Raw genomic sequence first — 15,335 nt, forward strand, 5'->3', positions numbered from 1 at the left:
TCTTGTGGCATAACAAAGTTGCCAATAATCTTTTGTCCACTGCAATACATAGCCCGCCCCCGGCAAGAAAGCGGATGGATCCCGAATCTTCCATTTAGTTTCTTACTTTGCGTGGACATTTCTGTACTTGTATGGGACGGAACACTCGACGAGAGTCTCTCAACCTACCTGCTATGTCAACACAGACGTGTCGAAGCCTTTGCAATGCATTACACGCTGATTACGATGCAAAGGACAGCCTTTTTCGAGGTGGTTTACGCATGGTATTCAAGCGAAGCCAGGGAAGCAGTGTAGCAAGTCCGACAGCTATTCGTCTTCTTCACGCTCTATTAATGTGGATTATACAGCTCTTTCAAAGATAAAGAAGGCCGGAAGAAGATTCTTGGAGTTTGAGCATATGGGAGACCTTGCACTGGAGATTCGGAAACGCCTGAGCCTTTTAGATGAGCATCGACGTACTTAGAAGCAGTGGTTGAAAAAAGGAAGTTAACAACATTTTTGGATGTGGAAATTATAACACTGGGGGGATAAGTAAGTAAGAGAGTAAGGTATGTAAACTACATAATATATATCAAAGGATCGGAAAGGTGAAGGTCAAAACACCAACAACGGGCCTTGGGAGGAGTAGTGAAAGTTAGAATAAATAGACGATGGCCACAGGGCGGGGAATATTAAAGTTACATATCAGTTTAACATAAATCAAGGACGGACCGAAATAAGACCAAAAAGTGAAACAGGAAAGAGCGTGATGAAGTCTGGGGGCGGGCAACCAGAGAATGGAGTGTGTGAACGACAGAGGGAGTTGGACAGCGATAGCAAAGAGAGCGGGTGAGTTTATTGTTGTAGGGGAATCCGCCAAGAGAGAGAGAGAGGAAGACTGCTGGTATTGGGAGGACCATTATTGGAAACAGAATGTACAAGGCAGCAAGGAAGAGATGTAGAGACAAGATGGGACTTTGATGTGCCATTCCGGTTTAAGTTATGAATATGTGATAAAGCCTTCAGAGTTTTGAATGCTATTTTCGAGGGGGGAGACGCCCAGAGAATCCCCGTATGCGTAAAGGTGCTGTGAGCCAGGCGGGCAGTGATCGTACTCCAGTTGACGGTGTGCTTGAATTTCACCGTACGCTTCAGCCACCAGAGACGAGTACGTGGTATAGTGAGTCCGAGGCTGAGGTGCCTCGGTCTCTGTTTGATATATCCCATGCGCAGGTGACGAATCTTGTTCATGCGTAAGAGTCTCTCGAGCGGCGGCTGCAGGAGAAGACAGCTGGCCATAAATGGTGTAGTGGTCTTGCCTATTCCGTCCTCCCTAATCCAAAGAAGGCAACTGTGTTAAAAAAGAAGTTACTGTGATATCAAACGTTAAGTCGCACCTGATTGGGTTGGCTCAAGGCGTAGGCCAGCTCACTCGACTGAGAGATGGGGACAGCCGACGGAGGTGCATCTTGAGCATGAGGGCTTCCACCGGCCGAAATGGTTGACGTGGGAGAAGGATATGACAGATGTGGCTGATCGTTTAGTTCAGCGATGGCGACAAGCTCACCCCCATTGGTTCTCGAAAGGTTATAATCATCGTGGGGTGAGTATGATCCCAATCCCAGGGTGCGGTGTTCTGTTAACCCTGTCTGGGGATTAACATCGAGGCCAGACATCATGCCCAAAAATTGGCCCGAAGCGCTGTAGTTTGCACTTAGTACTCGATCTATCAAATTGTCATGACAACTTACCAAGAGTCTCGCCTGACATGCAGATCTGGGGTGGGGACCTGCTCCACTCCAGGACCACCAATTTCCGCATAGTAAGAGCTAGCCTCGCTTGCAATGGACACTGTTGAGCCAAACCGCGAGTATGAGTTGTAAGAGGAAGAAACGCCCTCTTCGTCATCTTCTCCAGTGAAAGAGAAGGATCGCAATGAATCTGGAGAGTTGCGTTCACTGTCCCCAGAGCTCGGGGACGCCATCGACGGTGTACTGGCCGCGCCAAATGAAAAGTTGGGAGACGGCAGTGGTCCAGGAATGGGGGATGCGATAGTCCTGGAAGTGACAGTGTACAGAGAATGATCTGGCAAAGATGCTCGAACCGCAAGATATGGCGAAATGGCCGCGGGCGACGGGGAAGATGGTCCCCTTGGCGGGAAGCGAGAAGCTCGAGAGTCCATAGATGAATGGCGAACATTTACGTGGGGTGAAGGATAATATGGCAGCCCGTGTCTCTGAGTTTGATAGCCATATGGCACGCGACTCAGCTGGTGATGACGACCAGGCGAAGCCACCCCAAAACGCGGGCCAAACACCGCACCGTTCTTAGCCCTTGCCAGAGGGGCGTAAGGATTGGATGCGAGGCGTTGCAGGCTGGCATCCACAGATCGGCGTCTTGCCAAGGGATCGTGCCAATCCACAGACGGTTCACTTGATTCATCGTCCTGAGGGAGTGCATGCACAGGAAGAGATCCTCTGCGTTGAGCGTAGATGTTGTTTCCAAGAAAGAGGTCAGGTCGCAGTTGGCTAGTGCCGCTTTCCGGAGGCGGCTCGACTGGCGAGTTCTGCCACGCTGGACTAGCTGGGTCGGTGATAAGGTGTAATTGAGGTGGCGAGGGAACGGCAGACGAAGATCCTTGGGATGACGCGTCCGTTGAGTCCTCCCCTCGAGTGGGATTAGCATTGCTTTCGCCAGAGGAATCGGGTGAGGGGGGTTCATCACTGCAAAAGCTGGGCGATGAAGAATCTTCCTTCTTAGGGATATCAACCTCTGATTTGGTGTTTTTCTCGATCGTTTGTGTCTTTGGGGCGGAGGATTTCGTTGCCTTTACTTTTTCTTTCGCCCGGCTGTGTAAAAAGAACAAAGGGTCAATCGAAAGGGATCAGTAGGCACGAGGCCATTACCCACCGATTTTGAAACCACACCTAGAACGCGCGCAAAAGTTGAGGACAGGGTAGAAGGAAGAAAGTAAAGAAAACGGACCTGTACGCCTCTCGCTGTCATATCCAGCTGTGCAGCCAGCTCTGTGCGCAAGGAAGCATTTGGCTTTGTGTCGCGTTTGAAGACGGTTTCGAGGACTTTGAGCTGAGCGCTGGTTGTGCGTTTCCTGTGCTTGACTTCGTTGGGGGTATAAGGATAGAAAGCGCGAAAATCCACGGCGGCTGGATCGAGGTTGTATGGGGAGGTATTTCCGTTTGGCATGGGGTTGTGGAAGACAAGATACGGGGACTCTTGCTGGACGGGGAAAGAAAGAGAGTGTGTATCTGCAAGGGATTGGCGGGAAAGCATGTTAAGTATACAAGTAAAAAGTCACGAGCAGAACATAGAAGAGTTGGAAAGCGAAAAGAACGCTGGCTAACGGGGCTCACCTGAGTAAGTATTCAGGGTCCCTTGTTTGGCTCAGTTCAGTTCACACACTCCCTCAACATCTCCATCAGAACAAGAAACACGCCCTCGAATTCAAACAAAGGTTGCAGTAATAATAAAAAAAGAGTATCTATTACATATATACACTACCCAATGTCCCAAGTCAGCTGAGTTTTTTGGTATTATTTAAGGCCCGAGATCCATAGCATCCTCGCTTCGTCGGCCCAGTATTTCTTCTAAAAAGCCACTAGGCACACTCGCAAGCGGGGATGCAGCAAACACATTTGCCCCCGTTGCCCTGGCTGCCTCATACACCTCATCCATCTTCATCCGCGCCCGAGAAACGATGGGGTGGAGACAGATGGCATGAACACTGATTCGGTGTGATGGATCAGTGCGCATCATACGTCTAATGAGATCGAGAAGCTCGGGACTATCATTCAGATCCACTTGCGAGAAGTCTTCACGCCGCAGCCGTTGCCAAGCGTCACCTCTAATCCACCACCGACACAATCAGCACAACTGGAACGGAAAAACGGACCGGAAATCACTCACTGATCAGGGACCATTATGTTACAAGCAGTTTCCAAGATTGTCAACCCAAAACTAGAATTGAACCCGAAGTAAGAAAACCAACACAAACACCGTCTAAACCGTGGGACTTGCCTGAACACATCAGCAGCTTTGCCATATTTCCCTTGGAGCACCTCCGGCGCTAAGTACAGTTTATCCCCTTCGCGTTCGAACCCATTCCCAACGTCGGGGCCAGTAGGTCTTGGCCACAAGGACGCCATGCCAAAGTCACCAATCTTGAACCGACCATCCTTCGTCACGAAAACATTGGAGGGTTTGAGGTCAAGGTGAATGACACCAGCATCATGAATGAATCGAAGGCCCTATTGTGAGAAGTGTTCAGACGCTGATAAGAGGGAGGCGAAGCAAATATAGAACTTACGTTAGCGAGATCCACGATGATTTTCCATACTCGCGCTTCGTCCAACCGCGGAAAGACACGTCCATATTCCCACAGGAAGTGTGCCAAGTTCCCCGATTCGCACAATTCTGTGCGAATAAAGAGACACTCGTCCTCTTCCCAGCTGTCAATGTACGACAAGACATTGGGATGGCCACCTCCGTCTACAGCTGCTTGCGATAGATGCTTCAAAATGTCCACCTCTTCTCTCAAGCGTAGCCTGTCCAAAAAGATAACGGTTAGCTCCAATCATCACAAGAAATTTTAAAAAAGAAGACCACATGAACAAGGAACCATCACTCACCGATGCCTGGCGCCCTCAAACTTTTTGGACTTTTTGATGGCGTAGACCTCAGTGTCGTCACCACTCTTACATTGCACCTTGATAACTTGACCAAACTCTCCTCTCCCCACCTCATCCACCTCGACGAAATCTCGGTCAAATCGCCCTGGCTGTTCCTCTCCAAATAGTTCCGACAATCGTCGGCCGCCAAGACAAGGCCTAGGAATCTGATGACGCACTCCGATAAGAGAAGTATTCCGTGTTCCGTTTGTTGGGGAATTGAGAGTAGCCCCGGAACTCGTTGATGAACCTGATGCGGATCGTTCGGAAGGAGTATGGAGTGATGAATCGAAGAAAACGGGTATGCGAGGTTTTGGTAGATGCCAATCTGAAAATGAAAAATAAATAAATGTTCAAGACAATTTCAAATACTGCGTACCTGCTCCCTTCTGCCTCGTTGGGGTGTTCGATAAGGAAGTCGATTCACTGCTGCTAGAAAAGGCTCCGCTGCTACTCCTACGCGTCAACCATCTGTTCCGTGGAAGGGCTGATATGGGGCCTTTGCCCGGAGGGAGCCCAATCCCAAGATTTGTGTATTTGCCATCCTTGCGCGTGCTCGGACTCTCTTCCTCGCCTTCAGAATCCGTGCTTTGGTCAGAGAACGTCTTGTTGCCCTTTTTTCCTAGCGCAGGGAACGCCGCAGGGAGACTCTTGCGAGGGACCTTTTTAAAGTCACAATCATCCCGAAGGCCAACTTTCGACGCGACTGCACTCTGCCAGGGCCTGTCAGGTCCAAGGTAACTCATCCTGACCTTTTTTACAGGCGTGCCAGGTACTCTTTTTGTTGGCTGGTGGGGTCCCTTGGAAGCAGCAGCGAGGGTACGAATGATAAAGTCATCGACATCCATGCCACCCTCCACGGTATTGGGGTGGTTATCCGCGCCCTTGACGGCAGGCCATCCTGAATGTCCTTCAGGTCCAAAAACTGGCGTAATCAAACCGTCATCAGAGCAAAGTGAACTAGCACTCGTCGACGCATTGGGCATGACATGGAGAAAGCCTCCTCCTCCTACACTTGAACCATTGGAGGACATCTCGTCGTCGTCGCTCATGGCGATTCCAGAATCTCTGAGAGAGTATTTCACTGGTAGTGAGGCTTTACGTTCCGGAGACGGAGTGCCTTTAGTCACACTGAATACGAAAGACGAGTCTCTTCGCCCAGCTCCAAAGAACAAATCTTCCTCGTCCATTTCAGCAGAGTGACGCGAGTTGCCTCCAGGAAGAGCCAGAGGTGAAGATCGCGGCGAAGGGGTCATAGACCGTGACTGCATGCGGTTCCAGGCCTGCCTGTTGCTTCCTAGGCCAGCATAACTGTGACGGTTGATATTCTTCGCACGGGTGGGGGATGAGTGTGAGGGTCGCTGCGAGGATGAAGAGGTATTGGTTCTTCCGCGAGCTGTCGGTGCAGAGGTAGACGGTTGAGGGATAGACGGTCCAAAGAAGAGGGTGGCCGAGCTCAAACTTTCCAAGCGATTTAACGGTTTACGTGTTGGGACAAGTTGCAACTTGGGTGGGTGAAATTGAGAAGCACCACCGCTGACACGACGTCGGGGAAGAGGAGAACCCATGTCAGATGGCGATGATGCGGGAGAAACCCGTCCTCGGTACGAAGAAGTTGAGGGGAAAGCGACGGGACCACTGTATCGTGGTCGGTTCTTGTTGACTCCTGCAGCCTTCTGCGTGGTACGGTTAAAAGTAGGTTTATGAAATCCCCCTGAACTCCTTACCGGGCCTGGTGATTGATTTGGTGAGCGAAGAGATTGCTCAAGAAGCTCTGCAGACAGAGGCCGTGATCGTGCGCGTCGCTTCACGATATGTCCGCCTGGGGAGATGGCTTCCGCAACTTCCTCTTTTTCCTTGCCCTTGTAAACCAACGGCTCATGCCTGGATGTCCTCTCTCCCATCCTTCCCTTTGGCCTGAAATTTTCCAAAAACAAAGCGTCTTCGTCTTCATCCATCTCACATCCTGAATCATGATCTAGGCCATCGAATTCGTCCATGGCATCGTTTATCTTGAGCCTAGTCAACGTTGCCGTCTGCTTCTTCAGGTAGGCCTCCGTCTCCGCTTTAGTTTGGGGAGTGCGGGCTGCGGACCTTGTACCAGAAAGGGGGGCAAGTCGGTCAAAGGGAAGAGTCTTGATGGGATCATCATCTAAAGGTGCGGATGCCACTTTAAGCAGAGAAGGGCTATGCGGACGGAGAGGGGTAGAGTGTGGCGTGGACTTGCGTTTGGTACCCACACCGACTCGTGAAGTGGGAGTAAGAGTATTGAGGGGGGTAAAAGTGATTGGTGCTGTGTTGAGGTGTTTCACGGCAAGAGCCGACCGACTTGGGGTGCGCAGCAACTTCTTGACGGGAGTAAGAAGAGGTTGAGAGGAAGGAGGAAAAAATGGTGTGATCTGGGGCGATGCAGAGGCTAAGAAAATGGAGCCTTCGTCGTCGTCCGCCGAGATGGGCTGGGGGTGTTTCGTGTAGATGTTGGAATTATGCGCCTGCGCAGGAGACTTGTAGGGAGATTGCAAGAAGAGGTCATCAGAGTCGAGGTCACTAGAAGAAGGCTGATTAGCAAAAAGAGGTCGCCGTCTAAGAGGGGAAGGTGTGAGCATGGGAGAATCATAGGAAGGCGAGTCTGAGCAGAGGGTTGGGGGCATAAAATGGCGTTGATATGAGGAAGGCATGGGTTGATCATACGAGTGTTTACGATGGGTAAAGTGCTTGGTAGGCGGGGTGGACACGAGCATAATGATTTAAAGAGGGGTGGTGTAGGTGTGGGCGTGTGTGGAACGCGTGTCAAACTGTTTGGGCGCTTAACGACGCGGATGTGGTGGTGGGTAGCGTAGTTTGAGGGTGTTTACGAGTCTGCGACAACGAGGGCGTCGTTGTTTTTTGAGTCGTGGGCGTCGTGAGCAGCGATGAAGAAAAGAATTGGGGTGGGGAGAAATAAATAAATGCAAGGAGGGCAAGGCATCTTTTGAATCACACGCAGGCATGTCAACAAGGTCATGTGATCGCGTTGTGATTCATAGTTTGTTTTCAGCCCTGCAGCAACTGCGAGTGATACCACCTATTGTTGAATATTCTCCCAATTCTTGTTCTCCAAGTGATATCCTGACTCTTTTCACGTCGTATCCTCGTCATTTGTCGGCACCGATTACAACCAATTTCCCACTCATTGTTGTCGCACACGGGCAAAGCGTTAGCGGACAACCATTTCAAACCGTCACATATTCACGTCCATTGTCGTCACCCCAACATTATCCTCGTTCTCCCATGGGAAGCCTTATCCCAGGGCGCGCCATTGTTTGTGTTGATCCCGCATAGTTACATGGTTACAACTGCAAACGGCAGTACCAGACCAAATCACGTAGATCTCTTCAATTCCTCGAATCAACCCTGGTACTATCTCAGTTGATGTATCTGCTTGAATCTGAATTCTGATGGTTGAACTACCCCTTGAGCACATACATACTTATACATCCAGCTTACATCTGCAGTCGCACGGACAACTTGCAAAATCAGGCGTTTAGCTAACCGAACTAATCCTGGGCGGGCCAATCAAGACGAGACACGTTTTATGGGAGTGAGAAGGCGCTTGAAATGCCATGAATTTTCCAGTAAGTACTTGAGTACGAAAATTCCAAGTGAGAGGATTCCAGAAACTGCCTCTTTCCATCGGGAGAGTAAGGAACATCAAATCTTTTCCTCTCCACACTTCCAACCCGGGTCCACCTTTCTCTCACACAAAACATGGATATCTCGTGAGTTCACGTACCCTACCTTCTACATTGTTCAGAGTATTAAAGCCAGATACTAGTTCCATCTTGCAAGGAGGTTACCAACACCCCCTCTCGCGCTCATGGCAAGCTCGCCGACACCTCACAAAGTCCATGTTCATGTACCCCATCTTCATTACTGACGACCCTAACGCGAGCGTCATCATCCCGAGTCTTCCCGGGCAGCGTCGATGGGGTGTCAACAAGCTTGAAGAGTTCCTCGGGCCCCTGGTCAAGAAAGGATTGGAAAGCGTTATCCTGTTCGGAGTTCCTCTCAACTGCCAAAAGGTGCGTAAACTTATCGTTCAGATGTAAATTGTGTGTTGAGGACAATAACAGGACATGCAAGGAACTCCCGCAGACGACCCAACTGGCCCCGTCATCCTCGCAATCAAAAAACTCCGCGAGCTCTTTCCCACATTATACATCGCCTGCGACGTCTGCCTTTGCGAATACACCGACCACGGGCACTGCGGTCTTCTCCACGGAGACGGCACCATCGACACTGCGCCATCCGTCCAACGCATTGCCGAGGTTGCCGTCAACTACGCCAAGGCCGGCGCGCATTGCGTCGCACCAAGCGACATGATGGATGGGCGTATTAAAGCTATCAAGCGTGGTTTAATTGATGCTGGGTACGGCAATAAATGCACGCTAATGGCGTATTCAGCAAAATTCGCGAGCTCCTTGTATGGTCCCTTTAGGTGCGGTCACCCATCCTCGTCTTCTGCCGCAAGGTTGGCGTTAATCTTGGTGACAGGGACGCTGCGGGAAGCGCACCCTCTTTTGGCAACCGTAAATGCTATCAGCTCCCTCCGACCGGCCGTGGTCTCGCCCGCAGAGCCATCGTCAGTCATTCTCCATAGACATCGGTTTTTTCCCACTCACGTTTTTTATTATGGTACAGCAACGAGACGCGGCGGAAGGCGCTGATATCATCATGGTCAAACCAGCTCTGCCGTACCTTGACATCATCGCAGATGCAGCACAAATTGCACCAGACCACCCTTTAGCGTGTTACCAAGTGAGCGGAGAATTCGCTATGATACACGCCGGCGCCGCTGCTGGAGTGTATGACCTGAAAACTATGGCGTTCGAAAGTGTGGAGAGCATGGTTCGCGCAGGTGTGTATCAGTGATTTACACTGGTGAATCATATTCTGAACAGATTGTAGGGGCAACGCTAATCCTATCCTATTTCACGCCCGAGTTTCTGGAATGGTTGTAAAAGATATAGATGTAAAAAAGCAGTAACTACGTGTATACCTGACGTGTTCAAGACGTGTTGCAAAAATGTAACTTGTATTAGAAAGTGATGTCACGTATTTTACGCTCTCCTCCAGCCGTCGTCATCGTCATGACCGACGTCCGACACGCTGCTTTCGCCGCCATCTCCATCATCCTCCTCCTCGGCACAATCTACTCCGTCGCGTTCAACACATTCCTCGACACCTCCAACGCCCTCATAACGCACCTCCCTCACCCACTCAGCCACACCCACTACTTTGCCTCTAAATCCAACGTCCTCAACGTCTACTTTATCAAGAAAGTATGGGCATGGACCACAGCCGCTTTCCTCTTCTCCTGGTTCACTAGTCCCCCGCAAGTAAAGGCGCCCACCCGCCTGATCAAATATCTCACCCTCACCTCCATCTGGCTCGTATTCACGGCATGGTTCTTCGGCCCCCCGCTCCTCGACCGCGTCATCGTAGCCTCAGGCGGACAATGCGTCATCCCAATGCCAACTGGCGATCCTATCGTCGTCCCTAACGACTACTGCTTCGAAAAGTCAACTATCAGCGCCTCGTCCCATCCCCAGCTCTTCGAATTGTGGGCACCACCACCACCAGAATGGCGTGGGGGCGTACCGCGGCTTAGGAGGGGCCACGATATATCAGGCCATATCTTCATGTTAACCATCTCTACCCTCTTCCTCGCCGATCAGTTGCGGCCGTCGTTCAAGATTCGTGTGTGGTCGATGCTTCATGGTTGGGCTGTTGCCTTCAATGTAGCTTTGATCGGCATCTGGTTGCTTGCGACATACACCACGAGTGTCTACTTCCACAGCCCTCTGGAGAAGTTTACTGGCTACTGTAGGTCACCCTGTTTTCCTTGGTCTATATAACCCACTGATTTGAATTTCATTTAGTCCTGGGCGTAGCCTGTTTCGCGTTCACACAGTTGCCCATATTTGACAACAGTCAACAGACAGTACCGACTCAGGAACACTCCAATAGATCGCGCATAACGGTTGATAATTGAGTCAAGAGTCTATGAGTGGTGATTATCTACAGTAAATAATTTCAATAAAACCGGCTATGTACATCTAACGCGTCGGACCATTTCCTACAAAAGTATCCAAATAATTAAGCACCATACAGCTAAAGGAGGGTAAAAGACATTCAGTCCATCGATAATTGTATTCCACAAGATCCCCCTTCGATGCCTGGATCCAACGCTGAAATCAAGCAGCTCCCGAATATCCGCAAGGGAGTTCCAACCCGGTACACGAAGAGTAATACGACGCCTTCTCCCTGCAAGTACAAATGTCCTGGACCATGACAGTGATTTGCTCTTAGTCGAATGTCCTGGCGCCAAAATGAATCGCGAGATCGGTGGACGTGAAGATACTCCTCGATCCAGCCCCCCAAGGAGTTCAAATTCGTCTTCTTCCTTCGTGCGCCCGATATCCGACCACTCTTCGTCCTCGTAATGCCGGTGATTATCCCTCCGTGAAGCATACTGCGCTGGATGCATCGCGTCTTCATCGTCGTCTTCTTGTCTATCCGCAAACGTCAAGTGTGAAGGGCTCAGAAGAGGGGAACTAGCGAGGGGGGTGCCAGGACGAGAGGAAGCGCGAAGCGTCGGTCCCGTAGGGCCCTGTGGGTAGCGTAGTGTCGATGGGAGAGAATTTCGCGGACTGGGGCTTCCCGGCGTGTGTGGTGACCAAGTGGGTGACCCAAGGACTGAATCCTGAGCCATTGGACTGTTACGACCACTTGTGCTGCGCGGAGATGGAGATAGCGAAATGGGCTCTGGTCTCCAGCGGGTTTGAGAACGAACTCTTCGCAAGTTGGCCACAAAAAGTAGGAGGAAGGTCAGGATAGCAAGTGTTCCGTAGAAGGATGTGTATATTCTCGATTGATCGGGAAGAAAACAGGCAGTGTCTCCAAAAGATGCCTGACCCGGGAAGGTGCGTGTTGTGGGGTCAACGAGAGATAAGAGATGGAATCCTGGTCTACGAATGTGGACCGACATGGAAAATGACTTGATAGTGACTTCCCGAATTGGGGTGGTTGTCATTGAAATACTTGGGACATTTGAAGTGTGGGTATAATCACAATAATCACGATTGTCACCACTACAGATAAAAGCGTGAGAAAAACAGGTTGGTATGGAGAAATGTGTAGTACAAACCTGAAGACTATTGAGGGTTGGAGAGTCTCCAGTAAAAAATGTGTGGTTTGTTTTCCCAACATGCTTTGGTATCCATGACCAACGTCCCTGCGAATCGTTCCACGTTCTCTGAGGGGACCACACGATGCAGACGTAGATCGTGCTAGTGGTATGTGACTGAGCAGAATAACGGGGTGATCGGCTAAGGAAGTTATCGATATAACTCTTTAAAAGAGCAAAGATACACATACCAATCGCGGCTTGTTTCACAAAAGAGATCGGTCCATCTTCAATGGGAGTCCATCGATCAAATGATATTCCGCGACCAGAACGCTGATAATCCTCGTCCACTAGACCTGGTGCATCTAAACCAACAAACGTGTGATTTTGTATACGGAAATGTTGATTGACAGGCCCGAATGCCTTTGTATAGTAGCCGCGGACATTTTTTGCAAGAGAGCCAAGTTGGCCCATGCTAATGTGGTATTCAAGTATGAGCGAAGAGATGAGTAGGAAGGAAGCTCACCTGACGTCGTTATTTCCTGGAATGTAGTAAACAGGCACAGAATGATCTGTCGCAAAGATTGACTTGAACCTTCGAACGGCTTGCTCGTATCTGACGCCATCAGCATCACAGCAAGCATAGATAACAAAATGCGACGAACTCTGCTTCATTTCTGGCGATCTTTCCATTCGCCAGCATGTCTCCCAGGAAGATGATTGCATGTGGTTTGAGACGCGACGTGACGAACCAACTCTTTTTCAAGTTCAGATGGAAGAGGAATCGTCGAGATGGGCCCAGCCATGAATTCCCGTGCCCATGCGAGGAAGGGTAGTCCACTTGCGTATCGGATAAGAGTAAGACACGTGTAGGCTTCTGGGGGGTCTGCGAGATGCCAGAGAGGGTGAGTGAGTGGTAAAGACAGAGGAATCACGGCATTGCTCACTAATTGATCATCACCCTCAAAGGGCCAGTGGCATGCTGATAGGCTCCAGAAAAACGCGCCTAGTTCACCCCAAATAACGAGAACGATCCAGATAAGCCGTAGGGCATTTGTTCGCAGTGTTTCGGAGTAAAGATGGCTGGACCGAGCGGAAGAAGGGTTGAACTGCTTCATGAATCAATATTCATGGAACCTGAATGATATCAATATTATGGCAGGATAAAAGCTTCGGACGCGCGCTCACAAGGTGGTCTGAATGTGCTGGCAAGTTGGTTTGACAGCGCGCCCCTAAGCTGCACAATGAAATCTTGTTTACCATCAACATCGCAACCAAACTTTGATTTATTTCATTTAGACCTACTCTTGACCTACTCCACCTTGGCACTCAACTCAACTCCATCGCCTTCTCCTCAGCAGGCGTTACAAAAACGAAAAAGCCCACGTCGAGCCGCGATGTTTTTTTTTTCGCTCAAGCTCACGAACAGCTTGGATGGAATTGTCTAAACCTTGATGGCGTTGATGTGGATGTCGTTTAGTGTATGATACATTTATAGCTGGAACAACTCACCGAGCCTGAGATGCCACCTTAGTTTTAAATTCTTTTCGCAGCGATCTACATACTGAACACTAATTATAATCTTCACTCTTACGCTATAAAACGCGCGCGCATGTACTAAGTATACTACTCATCTCTGTTGTAGACTGCAGTAGAGCTCGCCACATTTTTCTCACTGCAAAAATTATAGCGTGTGTCCATTCTCCCAACTTCGGTAGATAAAAATAGGTTCAGTCATGATATTGAAGCTGAAGCTTATGAGCTACTACAGTAGAGTAACCGCGTCTGATATAATTACGACAATCTGACGTCCAGAATAGTGTACATACATAAAACAAAAACCATATCACTCCCAGTCACTATCTCCATCGTCTGAAGGGGTATTTGTCTTGGATGGTTCACCAGCGACACTTACGTTTGCAGAAGAAACAACGTCAAATCCATCTTCGCTGCTCAATCGTGGGCTCGAGGTCGTCCCTGTGAGTAACTGTGAAGCCGGAGGCGAAAGTTCACCATTAGGGAGCTTCGTTGGAGCTTTGAAGGTCGCCGTCGATTGAATCGCAGGTGTAGGGGCATCATCTTCGTTGTCTTCCCAACTGAAATCGTCTTCGGTGTCATCCGACGACACTGAGCAACAAAACGAGATCAGTAATGTGAGCATCACGCAGAGTATTCGCAATACCTGCAACAAGAGCTTTCCGCTTCTCCTCCTCTTGTCGTATTTGATGAACACGGAAGAAGTATCGCGACCAAAAGACTGATCTCGTCATGACGGACGGAACTAGAAGTCAAACATAGCAAATCAGTGAAAAGACAAGAACATGAAGGAATGAGGAAATTCATACCTAACGTGTCTTGCAGATCTTTCAGAGCCTGGCCGTCATGAGGCTCATCTAGCGCCTCAGAAACCTTAGCTCCCCACTCCGCGCCCTCAATCCCACCTTCTTTCGGCTCCACCTCCGCCTCAAGCCACGCACGGTATTTCTCTTTAGCTTCCGCCTCGGGGTCGTGTGATATGATAGAAGGGTCGCGTTGTAGTCTTCTCAAAAGTGCCTCAGCACGAGTAGCCACAGCCCGCTGAGTATCTCCAGACTGTCGAGGCTGCGAGTCGAATACAACAGTTGATAATTCCGAGGTCGATGCCTCCGACGGCAACATCCACATATCCGTCCCATCCCAAACCAATGCCGTCGACGCCGTGCCTCCCGCAGAGGTTCCGACTTGTTCAGGTGGTATGACCTTCACTGCGTCTTTCAAGACCTCTCCAGCCTCTTTATAAGCTTCGCGCAGTAACGCCTCACTTTTGTGCACGTATTCTTCAGCCTGGGCGCGCGTGACACCTTGGACGCGCTGGAATTCTGTAAGGAGGTTTGAGCGTATGCCAGCAAAATCAACGTTGTCCGTAGCATGTTTAAGAGACTCGGGGATTGTGCTGTTTACAGTTGCGACGATATTGGGAGGTAAGGCAGATTGGAGACGTGAAAACAGGGATGCTTGTGGGAGACTTGAAGACGAAGGGTCGTCCTCATGGATGGCCCGTTCTTCTGGCAAACTGCCCTCCGCGTCGTTGGAAGGCCCCTCTACATCCCTTGAGCTCGTCGATGCTGCTTCCCCTCGTTCAGTCGAGGCAGCATCAGGAACGGCAGCAGCATCGGTCGTGAGCTTGCTCAGTTCCTTCTGAGCCTGCATCACGACCTCACCAAAGTCCTTTCGCGCTACCTCCAATACGGTTTGGCTCTGAGAAGATATCAGTGTCGTTCATTGGCGGTCAGAGCTATCAGCGTTGGCTGACCTGTTTCCTGAAACCTCCCCAGAAACGGCCGAGTTGGCCAATTACCTGATTGACTTCCTCATTGAGACTCGGTTGTTCTGGCGCACTAGTAGGTTGTGGTGTCGGAGATCGAGTTATGTCGTAAGTATCCAAAAAGTTCATGGTTTGACGAACTGTTCAGATCTGCTGAGAGTTGTAAAGCAAAGTTGTCAACGACAACGGGTAACATGAT

General features: G+C 50.0%; 6 protein-coding genes across 6 annotated transcripts; 2 read left to right on the plus strand and 4 right to left on the minus strand.

The window, feature by feature from the left end:
- Positions 1-481: 481 nt before the first annotated feature.
- Positions 482-3,270, minus strand: LACBIDRAFT_293988 (uncharacterized protein; the record flags this gene model as incomplete). Its single annotated transcript, XM_001880323.1, has 5 exons — positions 482-1,312; positions 1,377-1,680; positions 1,731-2,828; positions 2,890-2,906; positions 2,965-3,270. 5 exons carry the CDS (start codon positions 3,268-3,270, stop codon positions 980-982), a joined length of 2,058 nt encoding a protein of 685 aa, XP_001880358.1. The 3' UTR covers positions 482-979.
- A 178-nt stretch (positions 3,271-3,448) lies between these two features.
- Positions 3,449-4,065, minus strand: LACBIDRAFT_293989 (uncharacterized protein). The gene is made up of 3 exons (XM_001880324.1): positions 4,015-4,065; positions 3,904-3,954; positions 3,449-3,841 (listed from the first exon to the last, which is right to left on the minus strand). Exons 2-3 carry the CDS (start codon positions 3,915-3,917, stop codon positions 3,535-3,537), a joined length of 321 nt encoding a protein of 106 aa, XP_001880359.1. The 5' UTR covers positions 3,918-3,954; positions 4,015-4,065; the 3' UTR covers positions 3,449-3,534.
- A 4,346-nt stretch (positions 4,066-8,411) lies between these two features.
- Positions 8,412-9,664, plus strand: LACBIDRAFT_296233 (uncharacterized protein; the record flags this gene model as incomplete). Its single annotated transcript, XM_001880076.1, has 6 exons — positions 8,412-8,422; positions 8,479-8,725; positions 8,777-9,141; positions 9,198-9,285; positions 9,345-9,561; positions 9,612-9,664. The coding sequence occupies 6 exons, from the start codon at positions 8,412-8,414 to the stop codon at positions 9,662-9,664; spliced, it is 981 nt and encodes a 326-aa protein (XP_001880111.1).
- A 129-nt stretch (positions 9,665-9,793) lies between these two features.
- LACBIDRAFT_296234 (uncharacterized protein) lies at positions 9,794-10,698 on the plus strand (the record flags this gene model as incomplete). The annotated part of the gene is made up of 2 exons (XM_001880077.1): positions 9,794-10,529; positions 10,586-10,698. 2 exons carry the CDS (start codon positions 9,794-9,796, stop codon positions 10,696-10,698), a joined length of 849 nt encoding a protein of 282 aa, XP_001880112.1.
- An 84-nt stretch (positions 10,699-10,782) lies between these two features.
- LACBIDRAFT_296235 (uncharacterized protein) lies at positions 10,783-12,950 on the minus strand (the record flags this gene model as incomplete). The annotated part of the gene is made up of 6 exons (XM_001880325.1): positions 10,783-11,797; positions 11,854-12,034; positions 12,084-12,307; positions 12,359-12,448; positions 12,498-12,718; positions 12,780-12,950. The coding sequence occupies 6 exons, from the start codon at positions 12,948-12,950 to the stop codon at positions 10,783-10,785; spliced, it is 1,902 nt and encodes a 633-aa protein (XP_001880360.1).
- A 728-nt stretch (positions 12,951-13,678) lies between these two features.
- On the minus strand, positions 13,679-15,265 carry LACBIDRAFT_296236 (uncharacterized protein; the record flags this gene model as incomplete). Its single annotated transcript, XM_001880326.1, has 4 exons — positions 13,679-13,959; positions 14,015-14,113; positions 14,178-15,069; positions 15,125-15,265. The coding sequence occupies 4 exons, from the start codon at positions 15,263-15,265 to the stop codon at positions 13,679-13,681; spliced, it is 1,413 nt and encodes a 470-aa protein (XP_001880361.1).
- Positions 15,266-15,335: the final 70 nt, after the last annotated feature.

The sequence above is a fragment of the Laccaria bicolor genome, genomic scaffold (genome assembly GCF_000143565.1).
Source record: "Laccaria bicolor S238N-H82 LACBIscaffold_10 genomic scaffold, whole genome shotgun sequence".
Taxonomy (NCBI): Eukaryota; Fungi; Basidiomycota; class Agaricomycetes; order Agaricales; family Hydnangiaceae; genus Laccaria; species Laccaria bicolor.